The sequence below is a fragment of the Ammospiza nelsoni genome, chromosome 1 (assembly GCF_027579445.1).
Source record: "Ammospiza nelsoni isolate bAmmNel1 chromosome 1, bAmmNel1.pri, whole genome shotgun sequence".
In the NCBI taxonomy this organism is placed as follows: Eukaryota; Metazoa; Chordata; class Aves; order Passeriformes; family Passerellidae; genus Ammospiza; species Ammospiza nelsoni.
In genome coordinates this window covers 97,837,424-97,855,123 of record NC_080633.1, presented here as the reverse complement: position 1 = coordinate 97,855,123, position 17,700 = coordinate 97,837,424, and the positions used below count along the sequence as shown (strand labels likewise).

The window sequence follows — 17,700 nt, the reverse complement described above, 5'->3', positions numbered from 1 at the left end:
CTGTCCAAGTACTGGAGAGAAGAATGAAGCAAACTGCTGTCATAGATTATAAAACTAGATTGATATCTAATCTCTTACTTGCATAATATAGTCTAGAGGATTATCATTAATCAGCTTCTCTTTGAACTGCAAATTTTACTCTTAAGATAAAACACTGTCATTTTAAAATATCTTCCTAAGTCAGTTTTGTAACTGAATGCATTTGTAATACTGTCTGCCTTTAAAGAAAAACTAATAGAATCCATTGATTTTGTTCACAGATTTTTAGGCGTTGTTGGTTGGTTTTCAAGAAGGCTTCCAGTAAAGGACCCAGGAGGCTAGAAAAATTTCCAGACGAGAAGGCAGCATATTTCAGGAACTTCCACAAGGTAAGTAATGCCTCTCTTGTGAACTGAAGCATTGCCTGTTTACCACTCTTCCTTGGGAAGAGTGTGTTCTTGCAATGTCTGGTTTGCAAACAATACAGTGTTAGCCTTGCTGAAAACCTAATCCTGGCAATACAGCAGAGTAAAACATCCATAAGTCTCAGTGATGCAGGTGAGATATCACACTGGGTTTTTTTCCAGATGAGCACAAAACCCTCAATGTATTTGAAGCGACAAAATGATGTTTTTTTAGTTAAAGACTCATAGTTTGGAAATGTGTAAAATTGGCTACCTATTCAAAGGTTCAATCAATAATTGTTAACTAAGTATTACACAAATTCTGGAAATGCTAAATGCCTCAGTTGTTATGAGGCAAATGTGTAAGGTTCTTCCCAGAACTCAAGATTTACAAGCTGTGTCAACAAAAAGATTTTTAGCAGTAAAAAGTCAGGATTCGCTGAATGAGGTACTCCCTGCTTTCTCTGTCACTCACACTTCTGTGATGGGAAACAAGATATTTGAGCATGAGTTCTTCTTTCTGTCCCATAAGTTACTGTTATCAGCCCCCCCAAGTCTGTCAGTAGACTTCATGCTGCCTAATCCTAAAACAAGGTGGGGATCAGTGCTTGTACCATTGCCTTCTATCAAGTCACTGTTGGCTTTATGACATATCAATGTTAGATATTCCATTAAACCTGTCAAGTTGAAACATAAGGATGACTTAAGCAATGGCCACACAGCAAGCAGTGAGAAAGTGTGAATGCAATCCTGGATCTCTCAAAGGCAGGTGTGATGTTTTTACCATAAAACTACAAATTGCCCTTTAAGTTCCAGTAGCCAGACTGCTCTAGCATGGGTCCCCCTGTGGGGACACAAGTCCTCACAGCTAGCCATCTCTGGCATACGTTCCTCTCTCCATGTGTCCACAGGCCAGGAGCCTGCTCCAACATGGGCTTCTGATGCAGCCACAACTCTTCTGCAAGGCTTTGGGGAAGTTTTTTGTGTTGTTTTCTTTTCATTCTTTTTTGAGCCTGTTATGCCTATAGCATACTTAATGTGTTGAAGGATTCAGAAAGACTGTATATGTTGCCTTTCAACTGTCATCATTGTAGAAAAAGAATATGAAATGCAGAAATTGTTTGAGAAGCTAGAAAAATAATGTTGATACCAATGTAGCTGCATATTGTAGTATTGATGGAAGAGTCACCATTTACAAATGGAAAGGAGGGGTGTTACCCTTTGCTATCTGTTTTTCCCCCTCTTTTTCTCCTCTGTGAGGAAAGGAAGAAAAGAAAAAGAAATGGATACTCTTTCCTATTTAAAAGGATAATGTGTTTCTGGGTGCAGAGAAAGCAGAATTGTATCTCTTCACTTGGATTATATCCATTTTTCAAATAAAGCCATGAAATCATTTCTGAAGGTATATTATCACAAAATAGAAACCCAGAATCTTATTCTCTGGCTTGATTTTTTTCCCAAGGATATTTTATTATTTCATAGTGATTGTTCTCCTCACTTGCCTCCATTCTGATAAATAAAATAGTGGTGAAGTAGATGTGCATGGGTTGTGAATAGTCAAGCTTGACTATTGAGGGAACAGTGCAGGTTGTTACAGGATCAAATATAGTTATTTGATTGTTGATGTTGGATGAAAATACCCTGATTTTCTTTCTTTCTTTTCTAGAGCTCTTTATTGGTTCATTATATTCTGAAGTTGTTCAATATGCATATTTATCTCTAGTCAGTGCAAACTATTAGCCCTGTCTTGAAATTCTCAATTTCCTTTCTCACTCACAAAATATAAAGAGGCTATATGGTATAAAAAGTTGAAGATTAACTCTGAAAACTGAGCATCAATGAAAAAAGTATTAAATATTGAAGAACTGAGACTTAGTACTTTCAAAGAAAGATTAAAATAGAAGTTGCAAGCCTGCCTCCTTATGAAAGACAACATGCATAAAGGGACAAGAGGCTCTGTTTATTTGCTAATATTCATATAAATCTGTACATATAAACCCTGAGATCCTTTCCCCTATATAAATTCTTGGTAAGTATTAGAAGAGGTTGGTGTAGAGGGGTACTCACACTGCACTGTTTCTCTAGCAACTTTTGTCCTTCAGACTTTCATATCTGTCTGGGTTACCCTGGGAGAAGGCCTAGGAGTAGCACAGAGTTAGATGGTATTGCGCAGTTTGTTTTTTTTGCTTTTTTATGCAGAGATATAGAAGAAAAGTTTTGCATCTTAAGTGAGAATATGCCAAAACTTAATATCTTTGATTTATCTGTGTTCAAATCAATATTCAGGACAAACAGTACCTCAAAATAAGTAACTCATCAAGGTCTCCACTTTTCCATGTTTGAGCTTGAAATGAGGCTCAAATGAAATTCCTCTTAAAAATAACTGACCAAGATGAGTGTATATATATTTCCTATACTTATGTAATACACTTGTGTACTAGGCAATATGATTTATAGAAGGGGCTAAACAAAGGAAAAAACCCAGAACTGGTAACACAAAATTAAGATAATTAAAAATAGAGATTTTCTGGTTTACATATGCTAAAGAAATAGTCATTAATGAGTAAAAAAGCTGTCCTCTTAAGAAAATTGATTCCCCTCCCCACCCCTCTATCCCCTCCCAAGTATCCATACTATTTATGGGTTTATTTGCTATTCTGTAATTCTGTAAATTGCTGTTGTGCATTGCTTTGGTGTTGGTTTTTTTTGCTAGTAATTTTCTTACTATAAATAACAGTAATGACCTTAGTCCTAGACAAGTGCCTCCTAACAGCAGCAGTGCATATTACATTTGTTAGCCAAAACGTGACCTCATCTGTTCCTTGCAGTTTCTGGTATCAAATTAAAACTTCTCATTACTGTAAATTTAGACCATTTCAGTCTTTCTCAGGTAAGTTTATGGCTTTGCTGTTCTGTTTTCCCTTGAACATTCATTGTGGAGGTTGTGCAGAACAGCTGTGTTGACTCCCATCGCTCCCTCCAAAGAGGGGACAAGATAGCAATAGCTCTGCATCCATGCCAGGGGTGGGTATGTTCTTGGTAGCCACCCCTGCCTTATCAGAAATGACCAAAAACAGACACCGCAGCTTTACCAACTTAAAACAAAAATAAAAAAAGATTTTTTACTTCTGTAATAGAAGATAAAAGGTATATAAAAAGTGAATTTTTCATTCTTTGGAGACATACTGATCAGGCAGTACCAGTGCCTGTAATCCATTTGGAGTGGCTTTCAGGAGCATTGCAGCAAATCAACATGAAGATTACTACAAATGAGAGATCAAACGTCCAAACCTGGACTGTATCCAAATGAACTAGGAAAAGCATTACACAGTTGGCAAAGTAATTGTCAAAGCAGAATTAGAAAGAGCAAAGTAGAGCTTGAAGAGCAACTAACCATTATAGATTCTGACCCATCAGGATCAAAAACCTTGCCAAAGACCCCAGAGCATGAAGCAAATGTGCAAGAAAGAGAGTAGAAATGAACACTTTCACATTGGGGTTTACTGTAGAGAAAAGTGACATGCTCTGGTGTAGGTATGTGGGGAGGGGTTCTGCAGATATATCTTTGTGTTATAAACTTGATCATGGGTACTTGAGGCCCAGCTACACAGAGAACAGAATTACTCAAGAGCCCAAATGCCACTTAAGGATGATATAACTGAATTACTAATGGTAATCCATAAATACCAAAATGGGAATCAACAGATAAGGATTCTTCCATTCTTTGTAAAATGTCCAGTTCCATTCATGCATGCTTCTTCTTCACTTATAAGCTAAACAGCCTTAATATGAAGTGAAGGTGTTGGGGGTTGGGTCAGTCCCTGACAAGATGTAGCTGTCTTGGAGCAAGACAAGCTTGAATCTGTCAGTGTTAGTGTGCTTACCCTTCAAATAAATAAATAGCTGACATCTGGCATAGAGATCAAGACTTACTGATTTAATCCCTCCCAATATGAGAGATTGCTCTGTTAAGATTGTGTAAACAACAGCTATCTCCAAGGTTTTGAGTTTTAAGTTAGCAAGATTAAAGTAGGGTAAGGTTTTTAGATTTATGTTGTTTTTCCTGTCATTATGCTCGATTATTATGTGCTTTATATAAATCTGCAAGTGCAAAAGGAAATAAATTGCAAAACATTTTAGCAACAACTTCTGATACTCAAAAATGTGTATGGGACAGATGGTGTTAAGCACATTATATAATATGTGTCCACAAAAATAGATAATAATCAAGAAAAAGAACAGCAGTAGCCTTCTAACTGTAGTTTACTGGATTAAATTTGTGACCAGGGCCACACAATGGTAGATACCCTACAATTTTATTTCATAGTTCGATTGTCCTGAAGAAACTTGTGGAATGCAATTCCAGTGATTTATAGCAAGTTCTTGTACCAGCTGCAGCAGCATCTTGAACACTTCTTGGCATTAATGTCTCCTGTGTGCATGTTTGCACACTCAGACAGTCCTGTTTGGTTGGAGGAAGGATGGGACAGGTTCCCTTTGTGCAGTTACACACAGAATGCAGGAGCAATGAGATATTTGTTCTTGTACAGCACAGTTCCTGGTCTCTAACTGAGATGACCTTAAATCATGAGGTGCTTATTCAAGATAAGTGACTTCCTGATTGCTTTGAAAACCACTGAATTTTGCCACAGTCGTATAGGTGCTAGCTCCCACAATTCTCAAATGTAATTACAGCCCTGACATGAAAAATAAAAATGCTTGTATATGGTAGCTATATATATACTATAATAATCATAATCATAAGAACTTCTCTCTCATTATTTCCACTTAGTTGCCTTTGGGTTGTTCTGGTTTGTTTTTTTCCTTCATGTTCTCTAGTCATTGCCAAGTTGCCTAAATAATCTTATTGCTAAAGAAATGTGAGCTGCTCTACTTTTATTCTAGTTTAGCCCAAGAGTTCTGCTTTGCTGTGGAGTATTTGAGATTCTTATGTTGCTCATGTTCACTACAAAGCAGAAGTTGTGCAAGTTTCCTTATGGACTTCTATAATCTGGCACGTTACTACTATTTCTCATAATATTGCATGGTTTCTCAGCTGTAAAGGTGTTCTGGAAAAAAAAGGTGGTCAGCCACCAAAATGTAATGTGCTGGGCCTAATTCTTGTGCTTTTTATGATAAGATATGTTAAGACACTTGATTTACAAATAAATTTAAATATTTGAATTCCCCTTCTGCAGTTTTTTTTTCTTGGTATAATTGTTATGCTCTCTGTTTTTCACAATCTCAAATTAAAGCCTGCCTAGTTTTTCTCTGCTGACCATTCTGCTTCTACTATTAGTTAGTTATCTATAGTTCCTCAATAAGTCTTTATTTTCTCATCTAGTTAAATTCACTCAAAAAATCATATTTGATGAAAGCTAAACAGGAATACCTTATGAAGATCTGGTCACATTCACAGATGTTGTTTGCTTTGAAAACCACCCCAGATTTAGAACACTTTTTCCTTCCCCTCTTCTTCCCTTATTAATGATGGTAATTTTTTTTTTTCCAGAACTTCTTTCAAAAAATTCAAAATACTGATCTCAGTGTAGTATTTTCTAATGACCTCAATGAGTGTGTGTGTGTGATTATGTTAGTTTTGAATAATATATTTTAAGTTTTTTATCTGCAAATAATTAGAAATTTAACAGGTTTTTTTTTAATTCGTTGCTCTTTGAGATTGAAAGAGGTGCTCAAATATACTTTGTGTAGTTTTTACATCCGTATTTTGCCAAGTCTTCCACAGCAGAGGTAACTAAATATTCCTGAAAATCATATCTCTATTTTTCCACATTTTGACATGTAATTATCTTCAGATATTTGTTTACACCACTTTCAAGTAATATCTTGTAGCAAAATCATGTGGCTGGTATGGGAAGGTTATGAAGGACATTGCTTCCATAGGCTGCTATTACTCAGCCAATGAAATTAAAATGAACCCTATTTAAATGAATAACTGCTAGCAAAATAGCTACAGTTCTGTCACCAAACAAAAAGATTTGCAGTAATTATCAGATGCCTCTTAAAATATAGAAGTATTTGAACAACATGGTTGTTCAAAGCTAGCATTCTGTGTACCAGAAAGCAAATTGCAGGAATAATTGGAGCTGTGCTGGTAATAAAGCCGTTAATAGAGTCTGAGCACATCAAAGGGCAGCATACAAACAAATAAAATAATTTTTTACAAAGTTTATATCAAGGCAATAACATCTTCTTTCCTTAACAATGTAATGAAGAAATCTACAAGTTGAGCATGCTGACAGGACCTTAAATCCTACAAATATGGACCTAAAATGCATAAGTGATCCTACGAGTCCCTTCCTGTATCCATTCATCCATCTAAACGTTTAAGTCACAATGTATTCATTTGAAGTGTAAATTCGCAGGTTAAGTAAGTGTCAACGTGTGGTGTTGAATTCCTCAAAAGTGGCATCAGTGGCTGAATCTGAGTATCAAGGAAGGAAATAATTGTAGGAAAATTAAGGATAATCTTTACTTGTAACACAAAGCAACACCAAGACTTGTTAGGGGTGGTTCTTATATGAAGAGCCATGTACAGTGTAATACAGAAAATTCGTAGTAATAGCTGAGTTTGTATGTACAGTTTTGCAGCAAAAGGGACAGTCTGATCTTACAAATCAGCTATTTAAATAGAATAATATATTCCCATTATATTAAGTATTAAATGAAGCTGGAAGACTGAACGTATTACTTGGAAAAAGTTATACTGGGTAGGGGGGCAATGTTTAAACATTTCAGCTGGAGGACAAAAAATATATAATGTAAAAAAATATATAATGTTAAACCAAATGTAAAATGTTATTGGACTACAGAACAATTCAGGACCTGTGAATTGTTCACATTTAGTGAACATCTAGTTCAATCCTCTGCTCAAAGCAGCATCAGTCACATCACATTGCTCATGGCCATGTCCAGTTGTTTTTTTAATATCTCCAGGGCTGGATGCTCTGTGACCTCTAGAAAGCTAAACAAGAAGTCCTGCGCCTGCAGCCTGATTACTAAAGCATAGAAGAGGCTGGGAACTAATTGTCTGGAGTGCAGCTCTGCTGCAAAGGCCCCGAGGATCCCGTTGGGCAGTGAGCTGAGCAGCTGTGTGGCAGCAATGAAGCAAACCATGTCCTGGAAAACCTCAGCAGGAGGATGGGCAGCAGCATGAGGACTCTCAGCATACTGAGCCTGACCTGTAATATTGTGTCTGATTCTGGTCCCCTCACTGCTCTATTAAAGACAGGAAGAAATCTCCAGAGAGCGTCAGTGAGGAAGTTGGAGGCTGGAGAACCTGAGGCAAGACTGAAGGAACAAGATTTGCATTAGTGAGAAAAGAATGCCTGTGGGCATCTAATCACAGCACTCCAATTTTGATAGGGTGGCTGAGGTGTTCTCAGGGGAAGGACAAGAGGCAATGGCAGAGGTTGTTTCAGGGGAAATCAGCTTGATACAAGGCATAAAAAAAGAATAGCCAACTGATATTTAGAGCAACTAAACATGAGAGCAGGCTAAGCAGAGAGGTCAATATTTCCACACTGGAAATCTTGAAGACCTAGGTTGGCTAGGCCTTTTGTAATCTAATTGAAGAGCCTGCACTCAAGATGGACCAGATGATCTCCAGGGTTTCCATCCAACACAGATTTTTCTGTGACCAATGAAGTTTATGTCACTAAAGTTGCTACTATTGTTCTTGGTATAACTCTGTGCTGCGTGCATTGTGTCAAACTGGTCTTGCCCTCTCCTGAGTTTATTTAAGTGGTGGAAAAAATATACTTAATCTTTCTAGTGTCTCTTAAAACAATCTCAGGAGAACTTTGCTTTAAACTGCTCTAGTGTTATTGCTTTATAGTAGAGGATATGATGGCCTGTGTGTCAGCTATGTATATTCTGATTTTGCCATGGAAACCTAGCCATGTTTTGGCAAAGTTCAAGGCCTTGCAAACCTGTATTTTGTGCATATGTTTTGAAAGGACTTCTGACTTTGACAGCTAAAATGTTTTGTGTCATCTGTAAAACTTTGAATGTGATGGAAATTCAGATAATTTGATAATTTTCTCTCTTGAGTAATGGAATATGTTTCCCTCAGTTCATTCAGGGCTAAAGACTGGTATTCATTGTAAAAACTACTTATCATTTTTATAGACTAGTACAGGGACAGGTGTTTGAGGTGAGATCATGGAGCCATTCTCTGTATGTATCTCCTCTGGCACTTGGTCACATGAAAAGGAAAATGGTTGAATTAAAACTTAAGAGAAGAAATAGACAAAATGTTAGAATGTGGGAGAGAAATAAAGGAATAAATGTTCTGGCACTCTATGAAGCACCTTATCCTTTAGAAAGCTGTGAGACACTCCAAGGTCGATGGAAAGCTGGCTGCTCAAATAATTGCTATGAGAAATGCTGAAGTGAAGAATGGGATGGGGAGATTTTGAAGAAAATATATATTACTAAAAGTAATAAATCTATTTTAATTGACTGCACAAAGCCAGGGAGACTGGTGCAGAGATAGCAATCCCAACAATGAGAGGGAGGTGAACAAGCAAGCAAAGAGCATGGACATGGTCTGTCACTTCAGCTCGACTGTACCTGGTAAAAAAAGTCTGTGCAGCAGGGCAGATGCACATAAACAGAAAGCAAGAAGAGATTGTTCAGGTTTTTACACCCAAGTAAATTGCTCTCCAATAGCACTGCCTCATTTGTTCCAGCAGCTGGGAGATATTCGCGTCTCAGACACGGCCCAGGAGAGGCCAGTTCCACAACAGGAAGAGCGTGTGTTTGGAAGAGAGGGTTTCAGTAGCAGAGACCCTGATGAAGCTGGGGGAGAGGCACTTAGGAGGCGAGAGACTGGAATTGAGGTCTCTGAAGCAGGTCCTTATTGGTCCTCGGGGGAGAAATCAAGAAGAAAGAATTGAGCTAGAATATAAAACAGCTGGGCTTGCTGTGGAGATTTGCACTAACCAAAATCCCCTTTTCAATGCAAGTGAAAAGCGAAATCTGGATATATTGAATTCAAATCAAAAGTTTAAAGGACTTTTTTTACTTTCTTTTGCTTTCACCATGCAATTCCTTGTTTCTTCCCTGCCAATATAATCCACACGTCTCAGAAGCAAGGAAGTTGTAAAAGATAATTAATATTTTTGAAACTATCTTTGTGAAATATGATTGTGTGATGACCATTACAGAAGAACCTTGAGAAGTCAGATCATACCACTAAGTCAGAAAAACATTATGAATTTATGACAGTCCAGCAAATTTAAAAAGCCTCTGCTTAGCAGAATGGTATTCACCATTTATTCTGACTGTGGTGAAAAATAGTGATGGAAAATCAAATGCATTCATATATTTATGACAATTTGTATCATAATAAGTGTAGCATAGGTACCAATAAACATAAAGATATTTGTCATAAGATACAGGGTAGGAAGGCCATAAGTCAGACCCAGTGGGGCCCACTGCCATAAACAATAGGAAAATGGTAAACTAGGCCTATGGAATTAGCAATCAAACATTGAGATCTTCCTTTCCTAGCCTTCAGCACTTGACTCGGCATTTGTATTTTTTTCCAATACTTTGTGAATCTATTTTCACCATTCAAGTGTAGAAAGTAGGTATACTACATAAATACTAAAAGTTCATGATGAAAGTTAAAGATCTAATTATCTAGACTGCATTTTAATACAACACCAGTAAAAAAATATGTTATGTGAGGATTTTTTTTTTCCTAATGACAACATTTTCCCTTGAAGCTACTCAGAATTATGTGTCTGTGTTGCTGGGGAATGTTTACCATATTGCTGTGGAAATGGGAAGAGGCATGGACTATTCTGCAGTCACTATAAAAGGAAGCAGACAGGTACAAACAGAAGGTTATGATGTATGAGGGAGGGCCAACAGGTTTGTCTCTGTAATTTGTTTTCTATTAATAAAGGGAGATGAAATGTAATAAGTGTTATGAGTACTAAGTTTCATTTAAGGTTATGGTTTACTTGGAGTAAGGGAGGCTTTGCAATGTAAATAAAGAGCAATTTATTATGAAAATTAGCACAAAACTATCTAATTTTTACTTCTTCATAGAGGGAAATTTGAAATTCAAATCACTGGCTGATGAAGGTTATTAAAAATGCATTAGAGTTGAAAATGTAGCTGTGTGTAATTGTCATAATAGATACTCAAAATTAATTTATCCCAAATGACAATTAAGCTAAAAGAATTTTCAAATTATCGGCTAACAAACTTCAGGTAATTTTAGAAACAAATAAAATTAAAACATTTTTTAAAGTTTGTAAAAAATCAAAACTATTTTAAAATAATCCTAAAAGAAGGGTTACATTTCTGCTTAAAATAATTCCTTTTCTTCTCGTGCAAATCACTTCACTCTTGCAATTTTCTTTTACCTCAGTTTCTCTCTACGGCATTTTTCTCTCTTTGACCTTTTTCTCCCAGAGATGTCTGGACCACTTTGAATGTATGTGCACACACATGTGTACAGACATGGTCTGAATTTAGATTTAACTAAACTCATTAATTTTCCTCTATACCTGGTAATTTTGCATCTAGTTGATGCATTTTTCTGATGAGGAATCTCATAAGGAGACTACTGCAGTTAATACTTCCTCAAAAATATCTGAAATGGCTCTAACATAGATGTTTATATTTAAGATCAGCATCAAAATGCCACTTCTGGCATTGTTGGATTGGGATGAGAGTTATAAAAATAACTCTCATATAAATATGCCTCATATAAAAATAATATGAGGCATATTTACAACCTTTAAAAATCAACGGAGGGGAAAGTTGTTCTAAATAGTACTACTTTTGTGCTGGGTGTATAAGTACTGATGTTTTCTAGACACAAGACAAGCCAGGACCTGTCAGCTAGTGGATATGTCTGTGGTTGTGCTTATGATGAACACACATGGGCTTGCAGCCCTTGCTGCTGTCCATGGCCAGCAGTGCATCCAAGCCCCCAGCTGAGTCCTGTGCTTGTGTGTGTGTTTCTCCCCTTTGGAATATGGTGAGAAAGCCAAGAATAAGGACTGCAAAGAAAAAGATGTCTCTTTTCCTGGATAATGTAATTATTTTTTTTTTTTACTATATCTCTTGATAGTTCAGCAGATACTCAGCATTTTAGAGGTCCTTAAAATCTGCATCATGAGTTTGTTCGCAGCTGGGATTTTTTCGCCCTGTGTTATGTTAGAGGTAAGCCAGCCTTTGTCACCTGCTTCTGACCCCAGCCTCCCCCATGGTTTCAAGATCTGCCTAAAGGGAGCTGCAGCTTAAAATAAAGGTTTGCACAGTTTGAAACAGATATGAAGAGGAATTACACCTGGGGCTCGGCCACTGGCATCATGTACAGCATAGATACAGGCACAATAATTGATGTGCATGGAAAGCCTGTGGTTGCTTGGATCCTCCAACACTCCTGACCCAGTTTGTCAGTGCAGTGAGAGATTTTGTGGTTAGGGTTTGAACTTGCAGTTCAGCAGGAAGAATTATATATACACATTACTTACTGCGTTCAAGTGATTACTGCATGTAAGTGATTTGTTTTCAAATTTAGTCTATGTTAATAAACACTTATTTTTAATTGAGCTGATCTGACAAGATAATTTTGGAAACTTATGCAAGCCAGCTGACTTAAGTAAATGAGAGGAAAATGTAAAGGAAGTTTTGGAAAAGTACCTTCCTCCTTTTCTTTCCACTCAAAGACCAGTAACATATTCCTTTTAATTAACCAATACCTTTGGGTCAAAAATAGAGCAGATCTGGACATAATCATGTACTTTGGGAATGTCAAAATTGAAAACTCTGAAAACTGAAAACAGTTTCTAAGTGTCCAGTGTATTTTATTCACCCCACAAGGATATTAGCACTCATCTAACGATCTAGTGTTCATAGTGAAATATTGCATAAATATGGTTTGCACGCCTACTAACTCTGGCAGGAAGTTTGATATTGAAAGCATTTTTTTTAATCGCAGCTGAAATTTGAAAGGATAATTGTGAAACCTATTTTATTTCAGTTGTGAATCATCTTCCCCCTCTGCCATCTCTCTGTAGCACAATGTTATTTTTCAAGTGTGCACCTGGGTTGCAAATTAGAAAATTTGTGTTGTTTTAGTATTAAGGCATTAGGTTAAATTTTGTTAGCATTCACTTTTACAGAAGGCTGTATTTTTCCCCTTTTATTTTAATGAATGCACAGTAGCCTGGTATTCAGATTGCTCTTCAAAATGAAAGGTTAGATTGGAAAACATATTTCAAAGGATCTTTAGGATAGCAAGGAAATGGGATTGAGGAGAACTGGGTTTTTTGTTCTGCCAATGACTGTCTGTACAATTTCGCCATGAAGTGTGAATGCATTTTTTTCAGTATGTATTTTAAAATCCTAATTAAAATGTTTGTTAAGGGAATAGGTCCATGTGCACATGAACTGATCAGATTTCAACTATCACTTTCAAACACCAGGCTACCAGCCAGAACCAGAATAATCCCAGCAGGCTGGTTGATTTTATGGGTTAGGCAGCAGCTCAATCCTGACAGCATTACAGCAGCACGGCTTGAGAGAAAGTAACTTGGCTTGGAAAAATCCCTACATCTTTGCCTAGTAAAGGCAGCTGATATCACTTTATTATGCTTACTCTGCACTGGTTGGTTTGATTTACCAACCCTGTCAATCAATTTAGCATTTAAAGTAGCATAACAAAAGTCAGAGGAAGATTGTTTTCCATCCTTAATTTTTTTAGAGTTCATTGAGACGAAATTAAGAGTTTGTAACTGCTTATGTGGTGAGTGATCAGTTATAGCACACCATGAAACTGGGTACCAGGCTGTAGCCCATATGAAAGTCAGATGTTCTAATACTTAGAAATAGTTAAAACTTAAAGAATGGAGAGAAGTTTTCTTTATACCCTTTAAAATTTTGAGCCTGCTTTCCCCTTCTCCTAAGCCTAATCTCAACCCCATGAGCTTTATTTTAACTGGATTTTTCTCCTCCTCTGCTCCAGTTATAGCAGAGGAAGATGAGTAAATGATTTTCATGAGTGCACTGGAGTTTGGCCAGTGGTCAACCCACTACAGTTGTAAATAGTAATAATTTTTATTTCTCTTCCATTTATTTAAATTTGGAGGAATTAAAATCATTATTTTATTTTGTATTCAGTCTAAATTTACATAATGTCATCTAGGTTTTCTAAAAATGCTGAAAAATTCAAACATGCATTTTTTTAAATCTCAATTTTATCTGGAGGATAAGAAGGAATTATTCATCATCGTACTACTATCAGATCTACACATCTTTCTTCCCATCAAAGTTTTCTTTTTTGCCCTGGCATTACTGCCTAATACTTAGCCTGATTTATTTTAAATATATTCATTAATTCTGCCCAGTTTTGTGTTTTGGTTTTTTTTTTTTTTTTATGATGTGCTTTTTCAGTTAACAGACAAGATTCTTACTGTTGTTATAGATGTGTTTTCCTTTCAGTACTTAGAGGAATGAACATTTACTTGGTAGAAGTTTCTTAAAAACTTACTCTTCTGAAATAGCAGCTGGAGACCTGCCCTAGAGGCGTAATGTGGAGGTTGATATGCCACTCTTTGGCAATAGTCCTGGAGAGTGTTGTTACCATAACAACTCCTTTTCCAAGGGTAAATCCACATGCAGTTATGGGGAAAACTCTTCTGTTCTCATTCTGAATTGTTTTTGCTCTTTTATGATCCATTCTTTCACTTCTCTGATCTTGGGATTTCTCTTCTCCCTTATTATGTTTCTCTTGTAATCTTATGCTTTAAGATTTGCTATTCTTTCATTAAATAGGTTTTTTTTTCCTTTTTTTCTGCCTCTTAGTACATTTTAACCTTAAGTCCTGTTCTCCAGTCTCTTGCATCTCCTTGTCCTATTGCTGGTTTTGTGCAATATATGCTGATGTTGTGGAAATGTGTTTCATCTTAAATACTCTGAATGGCCTAATACCATAAGGGTTTATCCAAACTCACAAAGGTCCAAATATCCTTGCAGGTCTATTAGTATCCCTTTCTTAGATTTAGAAGTTATTTCTTATGAAGAGTTTTCTTGTCCAGCTCCTGCTCACAGCAGAGCCACCTCCGAGGTCCAAGGTCTGAGCAAACGTGGTTGCACAGGGCAGTGTCCAATTGAGTCTCCAAGGATGGAGATTGCAGAGCCTCACTGGGCTGCCTGTCCCGCTGCTGGGCTGTCTTCATGGTGGGAACATCACTTCTCATATGCAGCCTGAACATCTCTTGTCTCAGTTTATGCCCATTGCTCATTTTCCTCCCCCCAGGCACAGCTGTGACGAGCCTGGCTCTGTCTCCTCAATAATCTCCCTGCTGGCACTGGGGGTACTGCAGTTAGATGCTCCCAAAGCCATCCCTGCTGCAGGATGGAGCAGCCTCTTCCTTCAACCTCTGCACCCCACAGGGCAAGAGGTGCAGCTCTGGCTGTCCTGGGGAGCCTCTGCTGAACTCACTTTGTCATTGGAGTCACTTTTTCATTGGAGTCCCAAAACTGGGCAGGATATTAGAAATGTGATCTAATGAATACTGAGTAAAAAAAAAAAAAAAAAAAAAAAAAAAAAAAAAAAAAGTCACTTTCCTTGATTTATGGTCTGTGCTTCTGTTAATGCAGCCATTTCCCCAGTCTCAAAGGTTTTAATGCTTTTCAGGCAGCACACTGCCTTTTTTTAAGAGCCCAAATCACATCCAGCTCCATCCAAAGCTGTAACAAAACTTCTACTCTGTGGCAATTGGATTTAGCAGTGTCAAAGAAGCCACTGCTAGCTGCAGATAGTGGCACTGAAAGCTGAGCTGGAGGCAGATGTTTAGATGCTTTGTGATCCTCTCTGTGGTCCTCTGATCTGTACTGAGCCAACATCTTGTGTTCTCCCTTTGCAGACTGGAGCAGCATATTGGTGCCTCCTTTGCGCTTTTCTTGCTGTGATAGTTGCCGTGGCCCTTGCTTTTTATATCACTCTCTTATTGTTGCCATGCTGTTTCTGGTTTGGGGTGGTTCTTTACTGTCGGGGCATCCCTCACTGGAGTCCCTGCTCCTTGTCCCTGTGATGGCTTTTGCTCTGTCACGTTACTGCTTGCGTGGTATTACACAACAGATGGTCGTATGTGGGCCATTATTAGGAAATAAGAGGATAAATGATTGCATTTTATAGCTTTCTCTTCTGCTTCTATTTTTTCTAGTTAGAACTTAAATGACAGGAAGGTACTGTGCAATGCAAAACAGAAACCCATTTATGTAAATTCAGACCTTTTCTTCTGCCCAGGCAATTTCCAGGACTCTGCACAGTGGAAATAACATTCAGTAGATGGAATTGCAGAATCATTTCCCTCCCAGTTTTATATGAGAGGCACATGTTTGGAAGAATTCAAATAAGATATAACCCAGAATGGGGCACTTAAGGTTTTATTCATGGTTTTTGTGGTTTTCATCTCTTTTGGATCTCCTTTCATATTTACCGTGGAATTGTAATTTTTGTAGAGATGCAGATATAATAAGTGATTTGGAAGTAATATTTCTGTAATTGTGGAAGACTTATCTATTTAAATGTATAATTTGAGAACCAGACCCCACAATGTGTTATATATGTACAGTCTACAAATCCATGTAATACAAAAGGAAATCCTACATCTGCAGCTGCATGACTAGAACAGATTTTTAGTACAAGAAGCAAACAAAAAATGTTCAGTGTTTGTCAATAATGAAGTGTTATAAATTAAAGAGAAAGTGTATTGAATTTTTCCTAAAATCCTTCCTCTTTGAAAGAAATAAACATAGTTCCAAAGAAAGTAATCAGAAAAGAAGAAAAATACATAAATACTGTTTAGAAGCAGTGCATCTCAGTTAATATAAGCCTTTGTTTAAATTAAGTCTATTTTGGAATTTAATATCTTTTCATATCTAAGAATATAACTAAGATACTGAAATGATAACAAAACACCCAAACATTTTAAATTATAGGTGTTTTAAGATGCATTGACAGTAACAGTTTCATAATATAAAATATTTTGCTAGTATAATGAAATTGTGATCTTGTAATTATTTCCTGTTATTTACCTGGATAAAAAATGCTCTTTGAAAAAGACTTAAGGTTGACAGGCAAGGACTACAGTGTTTTAGAGAGACCGGAAGTTTCTTACTAGAAATCTATTATCTGATCTTTTCTGGCTAGACAGATGTAACTGACCTGTGTGTGCTGTTCAGAGATTTTATTTTACATATAACAGTCCTAAATAATTTCCTTGATCATCAGCCTATACCTGTGTATCCTGCTATGGCTACATGGCACCAAAGGCTTTCTTATATTAGTAGTTTTCCTACACTTGAATTATTTAGTAGATATCTGCAGCATGGCTTTTCTGGAATTAAATTACAGTTGATGTAACTAGAGACAAGTGGAGTTAGACTTGTGAAATCTATCAGGATGCTTTTCAGATGGTTTCCTAGTCTCTTGGCACAGACATGCACTAAAACTGAACCAGACCAATCGTTTAGTATTTCTTCTAACTCAGTCCCCTGGCTTCTGAAACTGCTTGCTCATTCTGGTAGGGAGTAGGGAACTGAAGGTATTTGGTATTAGTGCCAAATTTAGGATCTTCATGCAGAAAGGTGACTTGAATTTTCTGTGAACCTCTCAGGTTAAATATTACTATCCTAAGACTTCAAGGAAATGAAGATTTTATTTTTTTTCAAAGTGAGGGCATAAGCTAAATACTTCCTCTGATCCTCTTGTCTTTTTTACGGTATAGCATGAGATTTGTTAACTGTTGGTTCTTTCAGAGGAGTCCTTTGCAGTTTCTTCTTTTGTGTTTAAGGTTGATGCACTGCTCTATGCTGGGTTGTTTTTTGGTTTTTTTTTTGATGGTTGATCCACCCAGATGCGGCTAGACAGTATTTACAAGATGCTGATAGTTATGGACTTTATTATTCCTATGTCACATTAACTAAAGGAAGGAAGTGAAAGCTCTGAATGTGATTTTCTTCCAGATAAGCTATTACACCAACACAAAACAAGTTAAAGTTTTGGGCTTATTTCCAGACCAAGATAAAGAAAAACAATAAGGATGAGAGGAAGTGCATTGCATTACTTGAATCAATATTTAAATGATTAATGAGTGATCAAGATATATGAGCAATAGTGTCAGAAACCTTATTATAGGTTCTTTCACCTTCTTGTTCAGTGCTGTATCTGTAAAAAAGTATTACATTTTGGTGAACAATCCAAACATCCAAAAGTATTGTTTCCAGATCAAGTGTGTTTCTTTTCATCTGTGCTGATAAG

General features: G+C 36.9%; 1 protein-coding gene across 1 annotated transcript in view; it reads left to right on the top strand.

Annotated features, from left to right (window-relative positions):
- The window catches only part of DOK6 (docking protein 6), a 203,054-nt gene that overhangs the window by 92,572 nt on the left and 92,782 nt on the right, over positions 1 to 17,700 (top strand). The window contains exon 2 of the mRNA XM_059469020.1: positions 261 to 368. Within this exon, the coding sequence (XP_059325003.1) occupies positions 261 to 368 (108 nt within the window). The remainder of the gene's footprint in view (positions 1 to 260; positions 369 to 17,700) is intronic.